The sequence below is a fragment of the Eumetopias jubatus genome, unplaced genomic scaffold (genome assembly GCF_037043125.1).
Source record: "Eumetopias jubatus isolate StellerSeaLion01/CBP00866 unplaced genomic scaffold, mEumJub1_p1.0 scaffold_1, whole genome shotgun sequence".
NCBI classification, from domain to species: Eukaryota; Metazoa; Chordata; class Mammalia; order Carnivora; family Otariidae; genus Eumetopias; species Eumetopias jubatus.
The window spans coordinates 47,815,064-47,836,643 of record NW_028274807.1 but is presented as its reverse complement, the minus strand read 5'-3'; the positions used below and the strand labels follow the sequence as shown (position 1 = coordinate 47,836,643).

Here is a 21,580-nt window from a genome sequence, read left to right as displayed (position 1 = left end):
TGTGTGCACACTCTCTGACAAATAAATAAAATCTTAAAAAAAAAAAAAAAAGTTGAAGAAAGCAGTTTTTTTAAAATCTACTTTCAAGCCCTAATACATAAACCTCAGTCTACACTGTTAAATATATTTGGTCCAAAAACTTTACATCAGTTCCAAATTTGTCAATAAACCTTGCTTTAATATAAACAGTACATGTCATCTATAAAATGGAAAAAAAATAAGTTTCTCTTTGCATATGATTAAAAATTGTGTTTAAGATAAACTTTACAATATACCATTTGAACGTAGTAATCTTATTTTATTTAAAACTACTTCATATGCCACATAAAACTCATGAAATAATTGCAATTCCTAAGGTGCATTAATTATTAAAATGAAATGGGTCCAAAAGAGTCAAAGGGGTTTGAAAACTAACCTATTCATAAATCCAGGGGTTTAAGACTAGTTGTAAAGAATCAACCAGAGCGCACTTTAAAAATGGGATTCCTGATCCCTGCCTTCTAATAGGTCTATAATGAGATCCAGGAACTGGTAAAATAAAATTTCCTGGTAATCCTAAAGGACGGCAGGTTTGAATACTAGCAGAGACAAGAATAAGAAAAGGTAACAACAGGAGTGCCAACCTACTCCTACTTAAAAAGTTAAAAAAAAAAATCTGCAAAAAGGTATGAGTATATAGAGAGTATAATGCTAGGCAAAAAAAAGTCAAAGTGACAATACCATATGATTTCACTCATATTTGGAATTTAAGAAAGAACACAAATGAGCAAAGGGGAAAAAAAAAAGACAAGACAAAGATTCTTAAGGTGATGGAGATTAAGGAGTGTACTTGTCTCATGAGCACTGGGTGATATATGGAATTGCTGAATCACTATATTGTACACCAGACACTAATATAATACTGTAAACTATACTGGAATTAAAATAATAACTTAATAAATTTTGTTAAAAAGACATAAGAAAAAGCAGAATAAAATGGATTCACAGTCTACCATTTTCAGGAATACTGGTGGAAGGTCCTGGTTCTCCAGGTGGTTCCAAACTATCCAACAAGCGATTCACTTTATTTCGCAGTTCTATTAGCTCTCGACGGAGATATTTCACTTGACTCGATTCAAGGGGTCTTGGTTGGCCATTAACTGCAATAAAAGCATTAATTTGCTTAAAATTAGGCAATGTTCTTAAATAATATAGCAACACAATAACAGCAATAAGGAAAAACAAATGTGATTTCTTTAAAAAGTGAAACAAAATCAAACAAGATACCTAATGATGTCATTTAAATAACTTTTTAAGGATTCTTTATTACTAATAATTTATTTTTTGGAAAAAATAAATATTCCTCAGTCTTGGTTGATGCACATCTATGACCCATGATCATAATGATTAAAAAAAAGTTTTATTAGGATAAACTACAGTAAACTAAATTAAGGTTTTAATGTATTTTTAACAGAAACTATGTACCTTCAAAAGCTCATTTTTTCACACTATTCTTTTATATTAAGTAGTATTATAAACACCTAAACACCTTATTCTATACATGTGTTAAAATGTGCAACATGACTGACAGCTGTTATCCCTCTTGCCTTTTGACCTAAAAAAGGAAAAAAACAGCCACCTAAAATAACTGACCTAAAAAGTAACCTATTAAAAAAAAAATGCAGAATTCATGAATCCAAATCACCACTGTCCTTCAAAGTAGTTACTTCCAAAAGCAGTATATTAACCACAAAAAGTCAGAGATTATTTAATAATCATTGGGTTTTTTTTAATGAAGGTAACATTACCTCATTTAAATATTTTGTGGAAATGACTTTCAGCTGACTTAAAAATAAAAAAAGGAAAAAAATAAAAGAAATCCTTCATCCAGCAACAAAGACTATCATCACTAAGGTTACTTAAAAAAAAAAAAAAAAAGTACGACAAGGCTCTGAGTGCAAGCTTCAAGATAGGAGTCCAAAAATTGAACTCAACTAAAAGGCTTTTTGCATTGCTGGTACACATATATACAAATTCCCAAGGAAACAAATTAAAAAAGGAAATCCATTTGAAGATAAAGGCTCAGGAAGTTTTTTGTTAGGTAAGTTGTTAGGTAAGTTGCAAATATCAAACCATCGATATAAGTTTTGTGAAGACGACCCTATTTTACGCACTCCCTATATAGTTATGAGGAAGTTCAATACAATCTCCTACCTACATTAATTAATTACTCACTTTTTAGGGTACTACTGGGTTTTCTCTATCTAAAAAGGAGAAAAGCAGCTCCTGACAAGCAGGAACTGGCCTAGTCCTGTAAGACAGGCCTTAGTGCTGCCAGAAGCTGGCCTGGCTGGCACTCACAAGTAAGCTGTGGTGTTCTCTTGGTCAACATGAACAACTTCAAACAACACCAACAATGAAAGATCACTCTGTGTGATAGAGGAAGACAAAAACAGAGCCACTGCATAATCATGTGAGAACTCAGACAAAACAAGAACAATGACCAAACCACAAAAATGACCAACATCCCTGGCTAAAATGAGTGACTACTGCTGTTTTACCAACTGAAGCTTTAGCCTCAATTAATTCCTCCACCTTCTGCCTAAGACTTAGTAAGATACTCAAATCATAGGACCATCCCCACCTCCCAACAGCATCCAATCTAGGGCAAGTCCCACTTCCTTGAATTTTATCCAAAAATTATCTAACATAAACACAAGCCTATGAAAAATCCTTTCTAATACTTTTCCTGAGACATCCCATTGTTCATGGTGTTCATTCTGCCTCACTGCAATGTATTTGTGGTATGCCCCTTTTCATCCCTCACATTGCTTAGTGTCTTCTTCTTTCTTCACTTTAACCTTAATAGAGGTTTGCTGCTTTGTATCTTCTCAAAATTGTTGATCCTATCAATTCCCTGACTTCTAGCTCACTTCTGCTCTTTATTATTTTTTCCTTCTAAGTTATTTGTCCTTGTATTGAATGCTACAAATAATCAAGTTTACCTTTGCACACTCTAAAAATTTTGTTATATAAAGTCGTAACTAATTACTTCTAATTCCCATTATAATTTCTTCTTTGACTTGTTAATTAAAAGTGTATTTTTATCTTAAGAAGTCCATAATGTGTGTTATTTTTGTCCAGTGGTTTCTAATGAGGCCAGAGAATATAACCTCTAGGATATCTCTTCTCCGATATTTATTGAAATTTGTTGGAAAAACCACTATATGGTCAACTTTTACAAATGCCCATATGTACTCCAAAAAACTATACTCCTTCCTGATTGCTAGATGTGTAAGACCAAGCCAGTATTTGATTTGTTCAAAATTTCTCTATCCCTACTAATTTGGAACCTGCTTGATCTACCAGTTTCTAAGAAGAGTCTTAAAAGCTCTCCCATGATTGTGAATTTATTTTTCCTTAGGGGAAAATCTAAGGCTATGTTGCATTAGTGTTCAGAATTGTTACATATTCCCAGTGAATTATACTTTTTATCATTATGAAGTGACTATTATTAATGAATTTTTCACTTAGAGTCCATTCTATTAGTATTACCAGCTAGCTTTGAGTTTGTCTAGTATATTTTTTAGCCGTTTTCAAACTTTGCATAATATTTTACTACGTCTCTTTTTTTTTATTTAAATTCAATTAGCCAACATATAGTGCATTAGTTTCAGATGTAGTGTTCAGTAATTCATCAACTGCATATAACACCCACTGCTCATAAAAGCACATGCCCTCTTTAATGTCCATCACCCAGTTATAATCAGCGTGTAACTAGATTTTGTTTAACTCCAGGGAGAGGCTATCTTTTAACATGTACATTTTGTCCATTTATGTGTATTGTAGTTAGTACTTTGTGCTTTCTACTTATCAAACTTTCTCTCTGCTTCTTTTCCTCAACGTCTAGTGAACCACGTAGGTACTCTTTGTTTCCTCCTTTTCCCTCTAGTGGTTATTTCTAGTCTTTTTCAAATCACTCTTACATTTCAGACATGTATACTTCAATTTTTTAAAATCTAAAGTTAATTAGTATCCTCTTCCCAAACAATACAAGTTTTTAAAATATTTTAATTCCTATCATCCCCTCCTGTCTTGCATATAATCAGCATTTTTGTCCCATCTTGTTTTTATATTCCTAAAGCTATTTTTTTATATCAGTGCTCATTTAAATGTACATGTTAACAAGTTTATTTGCTCACAATCTCTTGCATGTTTCACCATTCTTCTGGACTCAATTTCCTTCTTGCGGAAGAACTATTTTTAAAAAATTCTTTTAACAGGGCCCATGAGTGGTAAATCTCAGTCTTTATTTGAAAAATTTTTTAAATTTTTATTTTTATTTTTTTGACAGCGACCACACAAGGGGTGCAGAAGCAGGGGAGAGGGAGAGAGAGAATCTTAAGCAGGCTCCACGCCCAGCACAGAGCCCAATGAGGGGCTGATCTCATGACCCTGAGTTCATGACCTGAGCCAAAATCGAGTCAGACACTTAACCAACTGAGCCACCCAAGTGCCCGGAGAATGTTTTTTATCTCCCCTTATTCCTCGAGCTTAGCAGAATACAGAAAGGTACTTTCCCAGTTATTTTTTTTCTGAACAGTCTGAATATGTTACTTTACTATCTCTAGCTTCTATTATTACTATGAAGAAGTCTACCCTAATTGCTTTGTAGGTGATCATTCTTATTCTCTCAGGCTACTTTTTAAGATCTCTTTGCCTTACATATTTCCCACTTTCAAGACAGCATGTCCAGTGGAATTTTTACTTATCCTGCTCAGGACTCACTGTGCCTCCTGAATCTGGTAGCTTATTTCTTTTATATAATTCTGAAAATTTCTTTAGCCATTACCTCCTCAAATATTTCCATTCCCTATTATCTCCTTCTTTAAAGTCTTAATGGAAATAGGCTGGACTTTCTCATTCTCAAATTCTATCTCATATTCTTCATCTCTGTTTTTGTGCTTGATTCTGTAATTTCTTTAGCTTACCTTCCAGTTCACTAATTCTCTCTTCAACTGTGACTAATCTGTTGTTCTACCTTTCCACTTTGTATTTAATTTTAATATTTTTCATTTCCAAAAGTTACCTTGATTTGTTTTTAAAATCTGTTTCTTTTTTCATAGTGCCTTATTCTTACATTTCTTTTTTCTTTTATATCTAATAACTTTTAGTGCATATTTTATAGATGAACACTTCTATAAACTAAAGTTCTTAGAAGTCTCCTCCTACTACTAGTTGTGGCCATTGTTTCTTGCTTACATGGACTGTTTCACATGTCTTACTTGAACTCTAAATTTACCAACAGGATTCTGTCTAGGAGAAGCCTGTGACCTGGATTGAGAACACACTCCTTCTAAGAGTTTTCTGCCTCTGTTTCTTAGCATTTTTTTATGGTAGTATCTGGGCTTGCAAGCTCCCAAACTATGCAGATAGTTTAAACTTAAACCCAGCCCACCTAGGGGCCACAGTTATAAATCCTTAAAGAAGCCTTCACAAACCCAACAGCCCCAGGGTACAAGAGTTTCCTGTATCAATTCCTTGACTTTTCCTGTATCAATGAAGAGGTATTTTCCTTTTATAATATTCTTTTTTAGAGTATAGTTCACTGAGGGTCTAGGACCCAAGGTCTCTACCATGTAAACACCAGATCATTAGTCCTTAGATTATGCAGAATAAAACCTTGACCATCACCACCAAAAGTATACCAAGTCTCAGCCCTTGGTCCTTCTAGTCCTGGTTTTTAATTTCACCTATCTTTTGGTCCCTGGACATTTCTCTTACTCTCCTGAGCAAGTTCAGGTATATATATCAAAAAATACATTTGTAATAGTTGATCTAGCTTGTCCTCAGTATTTCTGGAAGGAAGGTTTTCAGTTTATCAAACCTTCAGGGCAATAGTGGTTAAGTATCTCAGATTAATTATTGTAAAACAGTATCTTTTATCTAAAAAAACTTTAAGCAGTTTTTATTTGTTATTAGCATTTTAAAATCTGATTCACATTCATCCTTCCTAGATGGACATGAAATAAATACAAATTAAACCAACTGGCCAACATCATGTTTCACGGAACTGTAAGGTTCAGTGCCATGTAACTTTTTAAAAATGTTAAACAAAACATCCAGAAAAAAAGCCCAGGTTTTATCTTTTACATAATCATACTACCACTTTAACTCTGTAATCATTTCTATTTTATCCCTTAAGAGTTACACCTCACAAATTTGTTAATGTCAATAAGAAAACAAAATCTAAAGATTATACTTAAGCTTATATTCATTTTTTTATCAAATCTACCTCTAATTTAGTCTTTAAGTACTCCTCAAAAAATAATGTCTACAGTATGAGGCCTATATGTTAAGCTCTGAGAAATAAAAACATGTTATAGAAGATAATTATATATACTAAGAACTTAACAAAATGAATAAACTTAAAACTAAAATTTAATAAAAGTAGTTTTAACCCTGTAATTATTTCCAATCCTGGAAATACTTCTATATGTGGCATCCATTGCTACATAAGGCACTGAGCAGATGGAGAATTTAAACATGCCTACTTCCTATTAATCTTCAAAAATATATATATATAATTAGGCCTGATAACTCAAAATTTCAGATATAGCTGAAAAAGTTATTACTTAATTCTGAGTCTTTAAAAGGAGTAAAGCTGGGTGCCTGGGTGGCTCAGCCAGTTAAGCATCTGCCTTCAGCTCAGGTCATGATCCTGGAGTCCAGAGACAGTGCCCCACATTGGGCTCCCTGCTCATAGGGGAGTCTGCTTCTCCCTCTCCCTCGGCTCCTCCCCACCACTCGTGCTCTCTCTTTCAAATAAATAAAATCTTTAAAAAAATAAAAGGAGAAAAGCTAAAAAGTCTTCAAGAAAAATACAATGGACAATATAGTAAATTTATTAGAAGGTTTACCACTTACCAAATAATGTCAGTTTCAGTATTCTACTACACTGAATTGCAAAAGAAAGGTCAGAACTATCAAAAATTGTTATAAGATCTCCATCTGGAATTCAAAAAAAAGAAGTTTCAGATTTGTGTGTCAGTAGTAAACCAGGATATACATTAACTTAAAATCTAAATGTAGATCACAGAGCATAATTAGAATCTCCCATAAAAACTTTAGGCAAACATTAAAGGATCTAGGAAAGATGTATTTGTTCAAAAGAATACTCTATCAATTTTGCTTATCACTTTTATATCAAGGTTATTTGTCATATTCTCATAAGAAGAACCAAAACATGACTAAGACTGCTGTATTAAGTGACCTTTAACAAGTCACCAGGATATTCATGGTAGCAATATAATAAATTACTGGTTTAGACTAAAATCTTTCCATTCCAAAAAATTTAAATATATTTATCAAAAGTTAAAGAAATACAGATTCTCAAGATTCAAATTTTAATCCTAAGTACGGTAAAACACCACTGATACAAAGGGAGGGGAAGCTATTATAACAGTAACTAAAAGGATTACTGACCATTTTGATACTAAGATGAAAACTATTAACTCTCCTTAGAAAAAATATTCATATACACAAGATTCTGTAATCTCCTAGATCAAGGTTAAAGAATATTATAATCAGCTGCCTGTTTCAAAAGCTTTCAAAGGCTAGGGGGAAAATGTTCTCTAGAGAGAACAAGAACAGAAAAGCAGCCACATGCAAGGAGTTGATCAGGGGCCTCTGCCAGGTATCTTCACAGACACAGGTGGGTTCGGGGCGTGAGGATGACAGTTCTGTCCTGGGGAGGCTGCTCCCAGGCTGCTCTGCTACACCAATTTTAACACTGATTAGACAGATTTATTTTGAACAAAGGTGGCAACAAAAGCCATAACTGAGAATTTTACCATTGTTTTTAGATCTTTATAACCAGACCCACTTCTTAGAACATATCTAATGTTCAACTTCAGGAATTCTAAACATTATTTTTAATAAAGTATATATGTAAAAGGAAACCTTCTCTAACTACCTTTTTTATTTTCTGAATTTCACAACAGAACTAGAATATATATAGCAAAAACTTTACCTAAGCCAGTCCTCCACCCTAGTACCCAACAGTCTATGGAACACAAATCTGTGCAATTCAAAACACTTAGAAACACCATGGAAAAAGAAATTCAATGTGGTAACTGGATGTGGATGGACGACAAACTTTCAACAATGAGAACACCCTCAGCGAGGGGTCCATAAACTGAGAACAATGGTCAAAATCCTTGTTTATAGGACTGTGAACCAAGCATGGTTTTTACATTTTTTAAAAGGTTTTAAAGAAAAATAGAGGCCTTCAATGACCCACAGTGCTAAGATATTACCTGATCTTTTAAAGCAAAGTTTGCCAACCTTTGCCCTAAACAAAAATAAGGGAGTTAAGAGAAAGCCAGATAAATAATGAGGTCAGTTTAAGTTATACCAAGTTTGAGGTAAATTAAGACACACATTTGGAAGTCAGAAGTGAAAGCCAATGTATTTTAAGTAGATGAGATTATACTAGGGAAGAGAAGAGGAAGAAATTGCTCTCCTTTTCCATCCTTTAAAACAGGTTAACTAAAAATGAGTTTTGGGTACCGTTTGATCATACTTTATAAAAAAAGAATTATACCTGCAGCTAAATGGCCAGTTTAGCTGATCCTCAGTGATTTATACTCTCCTTCCACAGTGTAGGTTGTTGGAAAGTGGGCCAACCAGAGACATACCCAAAGCCACTGACCTCTCAGCAGAGCCATGTGACTAGGGTCTGGCCAATGTGATGTGAGCAGAAATGATATACATTACCTTAAGGCCGAGAGACTACAATCCCCCATGTAATCCTCTACACTTTGTCTTCCTCCATCTGCCTGCTGGATGTTAATGCTCAAGGTGAGCTTGTAAGCCATGTGCTGAACACTAGAGAGCTTCTGGCAACCTGGGTCTCTAAATGATTCCTTGAGTGTTAAACCACTGAAATTTTAACATTTCTATTATCAACAGCTGGTATTACTTTAAGCCAGCACACAGAGACACAGGGAAGCAGCTGTAAGTGATAAGAAAACTAGGGCAGCAGTGGCAGAGATGTTAAGGGATAAGAGTACTTTTAAAAAGATGGTATGGGTAGCAGTGCCAAGTACTGAGATCGAGGTGAAACAGACTGAAAATAAATTCAGTGGTAAGAAAGAAACTAGTAACCACCTAAAGCACAATTTCAGTAAAGGTGTTTATAAAGAAAACAGGTTTAAAGAAAATGAAATAAAGATAATCTCCTATTAAAATTCTGTGTGTTTCATGCAACATTTGTCATGTAAAATCCATTACCATAAAAATGGTTTTGTGGTTAAGATGAGTCTAGGGACATTGCATACCATAAACTGACAATGTACGTCAGCATATTATATGTTCTGAAAATTCCTGCAGTAAAGAAACACATTTCTGTTTCAACCAGCTTTCCCACACTTAGTGGGTCATGAAAATCTTTTTCATTCAATACCTACTGATGAGTTAAAGTTTGGTTTTAAAAGCAAAAAGGAAACCAGAATTGCATGAGCAAAAAAGAAAAAAAAAAATGCTTGTAAAAATATATATGAAAGTTCTATCACTTAAAACCCCATTTCTAATAATAAATCACTTACCTATTTAACTTATAAAAGAATTATAATTAACTACATAAACATCCAATTAAGTTAAGTGGTACTCAATTACTACAGAAGGGAAGAAAATTTTTATTGAGATAGTTCAATAAAAGATAGGGAAAAAAAACCCCCACATACCTAGACTTCTAATGACTAATTTTAGAAACAATCTTACCTTCATCTTTATACTTTATTGTAACTTCATCATTACTCAGGAGTTTTCCTCTGAAAACTCGCTGCATCATTAGCACTAATTCATCGTAAGTAATATCTTCATTATGAATTGGAATTCGTCGAATATCCTCCCCAAGTTGAGCTTTGATGATTAGCTTCCCACTTAGGTCCAACTGTCCATTCATGGTGGACTCCAGGATGTTCTGTACATACAACTCTACGGAAAGACTGATAAAATCGTTTTGATGATTAAACAGCTATACAAACTTATCTTAAAAGCTGAAAAGCAACACTACTATTAGAATCTAAGAAATTCTGCCCTTCAAAATAGAGTCACCGTTCGAACATTACCAGGTTAAAACGGTCCAGAGATAACTCTATTATGTGCCTAAAAAAACAAGTTTTATTGTTTTTGCCTATTATTATTTTACCCACATACCTAACTGCTTATCTGACATTACCATTTAGATTTCTAACTTAAGATGTCCAAAAACAAACTCCTGATCTTCCCTGCAAAATCTGCTTCTCCTGTAGTCTCTATCTCAGTAACAATTTCTTCCTTCTAGCTATTCATGATTTTTAAAAAAAAAAGTCCATCAAATAGCCAAAAATCTAGTTGCCACTACTTTTAAAATATCTCTATATTCCAATCCCTTCAGTACCTTTACCTCTACCAACTTGATCCAAGCCACTATCATTTCTCGCCTGCATTACTGCAAAAGACTCCTAACTGGTCTGCCTGCTTTTTTACCTTTGCCTACTTTTAATCCACTCTGGTAACATCAGGGTTATCCTGTTAAAATAAAATCTAATGTCACTCTGCTTAAAATCTTCCAATAGAGTCACAGCTCACTTTTAGTAAAGGACAGAACTACAAGGTCAGGATCTGGCCTCTGGCCCCTAGGCAAGTATTTCACCTCATTTCCTACTTTTCTCCCCGGTTACACTGCTGCACCCATACTTTTAAGTTATCCTTCTCAACTCAAGGCTTTGCACTTGCTGTTCCCTTTGTCACGAGCCTTTTTCACAACTCCCATATGATTCAGATCTCTGATCAAATGTTTACTTCTCAGAGGTTTGTCCTGACCACCTAAACTAAAATGGATCCTCTTTCACTTTCTTACCCTGCTTCTATTTTCTTCAAAGCACTTATCACTACCAGACATTAAGAATTTATTAATTTTGTATTGCCTTTCCTACTAAAAAATAAAAAAGTAAATGGTTTTGTTCACTGTATTCCTGAGTCTAGAACTGTACCTAGCACATGGTAGTCATTCAATTTTGTTACATGAAGGACAAATAAACACTGGCTTCCACACTCTATTAGCCTATAACTAAATGACAACCCTGAAAAGCATGTGTGAACACTAAAATAGAGTCTCACATTTTTCTCTCTAAAGTAAAAAAGACTACACTAATATTTTCCCTAGTTTTCCTATTTGGGGAACTTAAGGAGAAAAGGCAAATGAGTGACAGCCTCCTGAGCTTTCTAGTAAGACTGCGCACTATTGTCTCTTAATATTCTGTAACTCACCCCTCCCCAAACCTTAGTGGGTGTATAAGATTAGATTCCATATTTATGTCCTTCTAACTATTCCTTAAATGAATGTCTCTAGTCCTCCTTGCCATTATTTTGAAGAGATTACATTTATTAATAATATTTTTCTTTCCTTTTTATCTTAGAAAAGTATACTCTTTTTCCATGATGCACTGACCCACAAATCACATACTGATAGCTTGGAAATAAACTTCCCAGTTGTTATAACAGATTTTTAAAAATTTTGACATTTAGTGAGGATCCAAAGTCAAACCTGAAGGCCTATATCCTCAGATTTTCCCTTTTTCAGCAGGATGAAATTCAAGCTCCCTTTAGCCTAATATTAAATACCCTCCACAATTTGTCCTTCCCCTTGCTTCTTTCTACTCTTCCTTTTTTTTTAATACTTGTATTTCAGAGCTTTGGTAATAATATATTTTAAAATGGGGCATTAAATACTATATCTAACACTCTAAGGTCAGTTCAGAGCAAAGTGGATTGTGTTCCTACACAGCGATGTTAAGCTTGTCTTAAAGTAAAATAGAAGTTTTTTACCTGCCAATGCTCACAATGGACTTCTCATGAACACTGTGATTAACTGAAACCTCCATAAAACCTCTTCACCTGTTAGCCAAACTACCCTCTTCATTCAGAAAACATTTACTTAATACCTACTATGCGCCAAGCTCTGAAGTATAATCACTTCAACAAAATGGTAAAGATTCCACCTTGTTTACCTTCCAGTCTGAAAGAAATAAAGAACTTCAGTAAATCAATATGTTATTCCTCCTACCCACAGGATGTGTAAACCAGCAATAACATAGTTAAGGACCACAGCTTAGCTTCAGCAAGATGTTATTATCTACTCTTAAAAGCACCTAGAATAGTGCCTGGCATATAGTAGGTATTTAAAGACTTGTTTTTGTTCCCTGAACAAAAGATGAATGAGAAATAATAAAGTTCTGATAAGGGACTGGGAGAAGAAAGCTGTACTGTTAGGGTCAGTTTCTAAGTCAGACCTTCACATTGTACCTTTTTTATGTAGCCAGAAGTGATCCCCAACAAACACACTCCTAATTAAGAGAAATTTCCAACATCAGATGTAATGAATAGTACGTCCTTTTGATTGTGGGAGGACTGTTCACTGCTCAGTTCCAATGGATCTGAAAACATTAGTCTGTTTTACTTTGAATCTGCCACATTTGCCTGCAAATTCACTTGTTCCTTGGTGTTTCCCATGCACTGTAAACTCCCTGTGGCCAGAAACCAGGGCTTCTTTGAGAAGGCTGTCCCCAGTTTGTAGAGACATCTCCTCAAGACATGCACGCAATCATCACAAAACTAAGGACACCACAAAATTTCCTTTCCTGGAGAAATCCCATTCCCACATTTTCTTATGTAACAGAATTCAGGTCCCCTTTTTCTCTAACTCCAGTCACCAGGTAGAGACTGGTATGAACTACTAGTTGCCAGGACTGCTGGGGAGATCCTTAGAGCATTTTCTTCTCCCATCTTGTCCATATCCCACTCCCTCTGAAGTCCAGAAATGACACAGCCACTAATTTACCAAACCCTCCAACAGGAACACTGTTTTTAGCACTGAAGAATAAAGCGACATGCCCAGAGGCACATAAAAAGCCTGTCTCCGGAACCAGAATCTAGGTTCAGTGGCCAAACCTCCAGTTCCACTAACCCTGTGGGTAAAGTCCCGCACGAATTCAGAGGGGCCTGCTTAGGCACCTTCACAGCGTAGCAATTTTAAGAAATTCAAGCAAAATCAACCCTTGATTATTCCAAAGAATCAAAGGAGTCATAAATCCTGCCTGACTAGTAAGATGGAAGATTCCCACTACCAGCCCTGTGACCTTAGGCAAGTACCTCTCCAAGCCTCACTTTCATCATATGCAAAATAAGAGTATCTAAACTTAAAGGATCTTTGTGATGAGTAAATGATATTATGCACCTAAAATACTTAGTACGGTTCATAGTAAAGTAAACAAAGTTCGCTATCATCATCACTATAAAACTGGGTTGGGCCTCCAGACGGCGCTTAAGCCCTGACAGAGCTAAGGAACAAGGTTCCTCTTAGGTGACCCCAATAAACTTATTCCCATAGGCGCTATTCTTCAACCTTCTCACCTCTCAAGCCCCTCTGGGGGGCTAAGTGCTCGACCCCCCCAGGCCTCACAAAGCACCTCTCCTCTCCTCTCCATCTGGCAGTCCAACCCCATGGAGCCAGGCACTCGGAGAGAGCACTTGCTGGCCCAAACAACCCCAAGAGACCCCCCTCCCTGCCACCGTGGCCTGCGGGACTCCCATCCCCTCCCCCTCCACAGCTTCCCTTTCCCCCTCGACGGCCCTCCCGGGCCCCAGTCCCTTCCCACGGCCCCCCGCCCGGTACCCGCCGGTTCGAACAAGGCCCTCCCAGCGCTTCCTCGTCTGCCGGCCCGCCTTGCCGAGAGAGCGGCCGCGCCCCCGTCCCCAGCCGCCATACCGGCTTGCCGAGGCTGCCGCGGCCGCCTCCCCGCGGATCTCCGCTGACCTGACCGGTGCGAGGCCGACGCCGGGCTGGCTCCGGGGCGTCGTGGGGTGGCTGCGGTCACGGCCCACTCCGGTGCCCTCCGCCGGCGCTGCCGCACCTCGCTAGTAAGCTCGCGCGGGCCCCGGCCAATCGCACGGACCCACCAAGCCTAGCGAGATCTCGGGGCCAGTACGTGGCAGGTGGGGGAAGAAGAGGGGCGGGAACAAGAAAAAAAAAAAATCTGTCCTTTCGCTCCGCCTCACAGCGGGAGGCCAACCCACGACGCATGCGCAGCGGCAAGGGCACGGGGCTGACTGTGCCCGGGCCTGCGTGGGCCGAAGTCTCTGCTTTCTCACTGGATGACGGAGTGTAGCAGTGTGAGCCGAACGGATGCACGCATGCGCAAGGCGTGACCAGGCACTTCCGGTTTTCCTGAAAGCTTGAGATTTGTGTCTGTCGCCCGTGGGCGGGGCGTGGTTTGCTGCTGTGGACTCTTGAGAGCCGGTCGAAAGTGGGCATTTGTCCAATTTTGGGTGTTTTGCGACCATTGTAATTCTCCTAGCCGTGTCTCGAAGAAACGAATCCTTTTTTCCCGCCTTCCTTCCACAAACTCATTCATTCATTATTGGGAGCCTACGCTTCTTCCAAGCACTGTGCTGGGAATGGGGATGGATCAGTTTGTGAGCAAGGAGTTCCTAATAGCGTTTATGAGACAGGACGAACCTGAGAGTGTGTAAAAGGAAAAGGCTACTAAATTCCGGAAGCCTTTTTGGGGGATAAGGTAGCGTTGCCCTATATACTCTTTCCTTCTCTCTTACCTAAAGCATTGGTTTTAAATAAGCGTTTTTATGTAATAAATGCCCTGGCTCAGACTGAACTCAACATTTTGTGGAGGGAAGTGTTGAAATCTAGGGATGAGGGAGTGCTATTTTAAAAAGTTGCAAGCAACTTTTGCCTTAAATGGCGGAGACTAAGCAAAATGCAAGTCGAACTCACGTGGTCCCCAGTTCACCAGATATTCCTGAAGGACCTGGGGTAAGGTGAATTCAGGGTGAGAAGGTATGTTCTTTTAGTACTGTAAATAGTGTGATCTTTCTGCAGGTAGAAGTCTGAAAAATTCCATTTGAGAGTGAAATATGTGACTTTAGAATGCTTTTTGCCTCTGAATTGTATTTTCCAACACTGCGTGTATTGCTCTTTGATCAATTTTTTGCAGAGATTGAGGAGCAGAGGAATAAAGGAGTGAAAAAAAGTTCCCGACTTCCTCCAAGACTGTTCTTCATTACTTGTTATTTAGAACTGAGTAATCCAGATTTGGGGAAATGCACAACTGTCCAGTAATAATATTCTAATGTCATTGAGATGGTTTGAGATTGGGTAAAACCACACAAATATGAACAGAGGTAAAATATTCCTGAAGGAAGTGAATTATACCACTGTCAATTTTCCTAAAAGGAGGATAGATCCTGGGGCATGAGATAAGGAGATGAACTTTATCCTGGAATAAGGGGAAACAATTTCCTCTCTTTAGGCTCCCAGGAAAGAGGCACTCACTTGAGTCCTGCCATTGAGGAGAAATACACCGATCCTTGTTGCACTGGGACCAGCTAGAAGCTAGGAAAAGAGGCACCCATGGTGTGGTCTTGTGGAGGGGTTGGTGCATTTGGACTCTGAAAGCAGCTTGAGGTTCTTTATAGTTATTTCATGCTTCATCCCCAAACAATTAGAAATCTTTTTAAATGTTAAAACCTATTCCCAGCTACCACTGTGGAAATTGAGAGATGAGGTAGTGATGTTTCCTCAGGTCAAAGCAACAGTAGGATCTGCACAAGGCAAGAAGTGAGAAATGGGAGAGTAAAGCATCATTTGGAAGCCAGATCAGAGACTCGGGTGACATGAGGCAAGAAGGATGTGTATGCAACATTAAAGCATTTAGCCAAGATTCTCCAGAAATACACATTTTTTAAATTTTTAATAATGAACTTTATGAAGGATTTCACCTCCTGCTATCCCGGTTGCAGGCCTACAATGTGATTAAGCATGAAATCAAGGACATTTGAGTTTATTTATGTCATAGAGCAGGTTTAGAGAAGCACACAAAATTATCAGTTGAGTGTGTCAAATTGCCCCTTTAAGTTATAAACACCTTAATAACCAAAACCATATCCTGTTCATTTTCTTGTTTCAGCTTAATACTAAATTGTCCACAATACTTCAGTAACCTTTCCTCTTCCTGATCCTATAGAACAATTACATTTTTAAAAATAAGAGCATAATGAACAGCTGGAACTCATTACCTAACCCAAGTATTAAAACATTACCAATAAAGGGGCACCTGGGTAGCTCAGTTGTTAAGCATCTGCCTTCGGCTCAGGTCATGATCCCAGGGTCCTGGGATCAAGCCCCACATCGAGCTCCCTGCTCAGTGGGAAGCCCGCTTCTCCCTCTCCCCCTGCCCTGCTGCTTGTGTTCCCTCTTTCGCTCTTTCAAATAAATAAATAAATAAAATTTTCTAAAAAAAATTACCAATAAATTATGTCGCCCTGTGTGCTTCTCCCGGAGGTGGTCCCTGTGCCTCTCTCCTGAATTTTTAAACATTGCTTTGTTTGTTTTTAAATCTTCTATATAGTTTAACCATATACATATATATGTATATGTATATATATGCCTATGGGATGTGTTGTCAGTTTTACCTTTTATAGGCATTATGTAGAGTATCATCTCTGTGGTTTTCTGGAACAATTTTTGCACTAAATGTTATGTTACTAAGATATCCATATTGCTACATGTAGCTGGAATTCGTTTATTTTCATTGCTGAATAATATTCCTTTGGGAGAGTATACCACCAATTTTTAAAATCTGTTCTATCAAAATGTATTTAGATTGTTTCCAGTTTCTGCTGTGTGCCTCCATAAACATCCTTTAGTGTGTTTCTTGTACAAGAGTATCTCTTGTTACATGGATTATTGAATAGTAGATTATGCAAATATTTAGTTGTATAAATAATGCCAACTCTTGGTATGACGAAGACTTTTTGGGGGGGAGGGAGTGTAAATGGTATCTTTTTGTGGTCTTATTGAAGACCATAAAGATTACATTATAACCCTGACTTTTTGTACCAAACATTTGACAGTTAGACTTTTGGTCCCTTTTGAAATCTCACGTGATTGTTCTGTATCCTTACTTATAATTCTGCCTTTGAGTATATTGTTCACCACCATCCCTGCCTCCCCCCAACTTGAAGGTTGTTGATTATATTCTCTCTATCCTTCCCAGTATCTGGCATTGATTGCCTGAGTGAATAAGAGGCACTCGATGAGTAACTGTTGAGTCAGTGAAATAGTTATTACTGTTACCACAGTTCCTGATGATACAGTTCTCTGTACTTAGGCTCCCAATAAATGCAGGTGATAACTGGCCAGGGAATGATAACCTGAATTGAACTAGTTACCACATTTACCAAGAACATGGCTTCTCCCACTGTATGTGTAGACACTGATTTTAGTCACTGCTGCCTTTCATTAGTGAAGCCAAAAAGGCTAAGTTATCATATAATTATCATGTTTTAAACACTTATGGTCACATTTATTGGTATAGGCATTAATCAAAACATTAAGAATATTGTTCTAGGGATTCTATAAGTATTTACACCTTAAAAATGCTATTAGAAAACATCTTACCCCCTTTTTTAGTGGAGAGTTTAGAAAGGTTCTGAGTCAGAAAATTGAATTTCATGCTCAGCTGTGCAGATGAATCTGGTCTTAAAAGAATACCAAGAATAGTCTTGAATCAGAAATGCTGGAAACGTGAAGAAAGGCAAAGCAGTGTAAGGAAATACCTTTGACCCACCTGTAGCAAGGGGAGAATTGAGGCACTAGTTCAAAGGTTACTTTCCTTGTTCATGGACTTCTGAAGAAGGGTTAGATTTGAACCGTGGTTTTGAGAGTCCACTCACTTACATACCACCTTCTCTTTCTCCCTGAAAGTCTGTGGCTAGAATGCTTCAATGAGAAGGGAAAATCCCACGAATGAAAAAGGTAGATTCTCAGACTGGACGGGAAATGGGACAGAGACAATGAGCCTTGAAGCAAGTTGGATAAAGCCTGTGTTTCATCATGTTGTCCTTTAGTAGTACAAATCATTTTGAAAGTTTCAGTCATCTCTGCTACCCTCAGGGGAACAAAAGAAAGGATATAAGTTCCTCCTTGGGTGAGAATTTCAAAAGAGAAGTTCGGTCCCTCCCTGAGAATCAGCTGTGTTGTAGCAGCATTTGCTAAATAAAGGACTCCAAACAGAAGGGAAGACTCATGACGACCAAATGGGAGCCAATTGGTCAGGTCAGCCTCCCTTCCATTGACCAAACATAAAGATCTGTTTGTGTGCACAAATGAAGCTACCACTCCATGCAGAGATGATGAAGGAGAAAAGAATGATATTTTTACTCTGTAACTTTGAGGGAATCATTCTTAGCACTAGCTAAGGAAAATACTTTAGTCTGTCCTACCAGCTGCATAATCCAGTGAGACCTTAAAATGTTTGTCCTTATCATGGGGTTCTATATCCAACCCCTATTTAGAGAAATTGCTTCCTTGTAGGCAGTTCTTCCTAGATTTTATATACCTAGAGGCTGGCACCTCCTAGGTATTCAATGTATATTATTGAATAAAAGAATACTAAGTTCCCCATCATTCTAAGGGGTAAGCTTCCAGAAACACAGAGCAGCCATCACTGGTGAGTTCCTAGCTCCCTAGCAGTATAGGATTTTATCTCTGAGAAATTTGGAAGTGTTCACTTTTCTTCATTTATGTCTCCCGGAGACAGAGCTGAGTTACATCTGTGCATTCTGTCAGAGCTTTGGTTGAAAGACTAATGCCTCAAGACCTACAAGGAGATCTCACAACTTTTCATTTGACAAAGAGTAGGTTTTTTGTTTTTGTTTTTGTTTTTTTTCAGCTCCATTAAGAAACCCAGATGTCAGATTCCAGAAATCATGCATTGTCAAATACCCATAGTCTGGGTGCTGAGAGGCTCTCACATCTCTAATCTAACATTTATGCCAACAATCTTGCTTTCAGTCCCTCCATATAAATGTATAATTAAACAGGGCATTTTTAAAAAGTCATTTCAATAAAAACCCACTTACTATAAAAGGTGCAAAATACAACAATGAGATGCCAATTTTCACATATTAGTTCGATTAAAAGAAGTTTCATAACACTTTAGAGAATACGGTATAGCAACATAGACATTCACCCTTTGTTGTGGGGGCATAAATTGATACAAACTATTTAAAGAGTGGTATGGTAACATTTATCAACATCCAGAATAGCCAACCCTATATGACCCAGCAATTCTATTTCTAGGGTACCAGAGAAACCCTTGCACGTGAGAACACAGATATCCCCTACTGTGTTATTTTCAGATAAAAGACTATACAGCAATAAAAAGAAATATACACGTACAGTTAGATCTCAAAAACATTAAACGAAAAGAGCAAGTTTCAGAAAGTTATGTTACTGTGTAGGAAAGAGTTAACGTACTAACTGAAACTGCTATCCTTAGAAAGAACAGCTTGTAAGGTTGGCCTATGACTAGTGTCTAGGAACTTGGATTTCAGGAGCAGTCCCACTATTCTTTGATAAGAATGGTGCACTGAACCTAAACTGTACAACCAATGTGGTTTATGTTGAACACCTGCTTGCTTTCTGGGAGTCTGGAATTTGGGGATATGCCAGTCAGAGGGTGCCTTTGTGACCAGCTCCGAATAAACACCCTGGGCACTGAGTCTCAACATTTCACAAGTGTTGTCCCAAATCACTGTGGAGGAATTAAACACATGCCATGTGATTGCACTGGAAGAGATCTTTTGGGAGCTTGTACCTGATGTCCTCCTGATTTCAGCCCATGTGACTTTTCTCTTTGCTAATTTCACTATATAGTGTTCTGCTATAATAAATCAGAGCCATGAATACAATTCTATGCTGAATCCTGTGAGTGCTCCTGCTGAATCACTGAAACTTGGGGTGGTCTTGGGGACTACTGAATTAGTTCCCTAAACCATTTATATAAAAAAAAAAAAAAGAAAAAGAAGCACGAGACTGTGAATTTCTGCGGGTATATAATTTTATGTATACATATTTCTCGAAACCTGGAAGGTACACACCAAACTTATTACAGTGGTTAAGTGTGAAGAGACAGGGAAGGAAGAGAACAGGGGCCTGGGTTTGACAGAAATTAGTCAAAGGGCACTTTGGCTCTATCCGGCGTGCTATATTTTATTTCCTTTTTTTGAGAAAAATATATTCATGCAATACCTAGATGGGAAAATATTTTTAAGTTAATTTAAAAATAATTTCAGCCTGCATGCAGGGTCACAAAATTTTAGAGCTGGTGGGGACTTTAGAGTTCACCTAGTCCTAACCATACCTTTAAAAATGTAGAGCCTCGGGCTTTTACCCTGAGAGGCACATATTGCCTTGAGTCACATAGCTTGTAGCTGGGACCACAACTCCCAGTCCAGAATGCTTCCCTAATCTGCACCTGCTTGGTAAGTATTGTGGCCAGAAGAGCCAGTCTTCTTTCTTTGTTATTGCAAAGTCCAGAAGTCTCAACTGTTACAACATGGTTGCATAGCAGCTTCTATCAAAGTTCAGCAAATTATCAAAGTCATACTTCCACGTGTAACAAGAGCTGTACTGGAAGAAGATAAGAAGTGGACTACAGTTCTCTGGGAAATGTAGTTTTGTAAGCGATAACAGCATTAAATCATACCACTCTGCTTTGCTTTTATTTTTTTTCTTCTTTGTTAAAATAGGGGGTTAACATATTAAGCAATGGGACTTTTCAGAAACATGATCAGTTGCTTGCAAACAAAGATTTATATCCTATTTCTACTTTGAAAATACTTCACAAATAAGGACTTTAAAAACTAATTTCCAAGTTCATATATTGCTCTGGGGGCTATAAAATGGTACAACCACTTCAGAAAACTGTTTACTGGTTTCTTATAATGTTAAATATACACTTATTCTATGACTCAGCAATTCCACTACTAGGTATTTCAAGAGAAAAGACAACACAGAGACTTATATAAAAATATTTATATCAGTTTTGGGGACATCTGGGTGGTGCAGTCAGTTAAGTGACTGGCTCTTGGTCGTGATCTCAGGGTCCTGGAATTGGGCCCACTTCTGGTTCCATGCTCACCATCTTTAGTGATCCACTGGTGATACTGAAGTTTCCTGTGGTCCAGTGCATGTCTTTACATATACACAGCATTGTATAACTGTGGAGCAACACTGAACATTACACATGACTCTTTAGTGTGTGCCTGTAGCAAACTGGCATGGATGTGAACATGCTGCATTTCCAAATGCAATAGGCCTTTTGTTCATTCAAAATAGTATGCCCTCTCATTTGGTAATATACCCAGGTGGACACTTTAAAGAAAATGCAATGCCAATTTCAAGTAGTGTCAGAATAGCTGTGTTTTGGCCAAGATAGGTTTATTGGTTTGTTTGTTAAGAAGTATGTGACTTGTGTGATCATGTTTCCCTATTTATGCTGGGTGTCAGGAAGCTTATGGTCTAATCTGAGACCCACTCCTAGCAAAAATACAAGACCATCTGACTTGTTACTTGGGGATTACCTTCTTTGCTCCTGTGATTATTTTCCCTTCCCACTGATCTCCTTACTTAATCAGTTTTTCAGCAGCTTTTGTATATCTTTTTCCAAATACACATTTAATAGATTACATATAT

At 37.5% G+C, this 21,580-nt stretch overlaps 1 protein-coding gene across 8 annotated transcripts in view; it reads right to left on the bottom strand.

The window, feature by feature from the left end:
• Window positions 1–13,939, bottom strand: part of TFG (trafficking from ER to golgi regulator) — a 32,725-nt gene extending 18,786 nt beyond the window's left edge. For 2 of the 8 annotated variants that reach the window (XM_028119188.2, XM_088024346.1), the window contains exons 1-4: window positions 13,793–13,939; window positions 9,763–9,989; window positions 6,907–6,990; window positions 993–1,139 (exon numbers count right to left, since the gene is read on the bottom strand). In XM_028119188.2, the coding sequence (XP_027974989.1) occupies window positions 993–1,139; window positions 6,907–6,990; window positions 9,763–9,946 (415 nt within the window). In that variant the 5' untranslated portion in view covers window positions 9,947–9,989; window positions 13,793–13,939. Of the gene's footprint in view, window positions 1–992; window positions 1,140–6,906; window positions 6,991–9,762; window positions 9,990–11,973; window positions 12,044–12,330; window positions 12,577–13,792 lie in introns of those variants that run through there. The other 6 variants (XM_028119193.2, XM_028119194.2, XM_028119190.2 and 3 more) reach the window with 5 other exon arrangements.
• Between the last annotated feature and the right edge of the window lie 7,641 nt (window positions 13,940–21,580).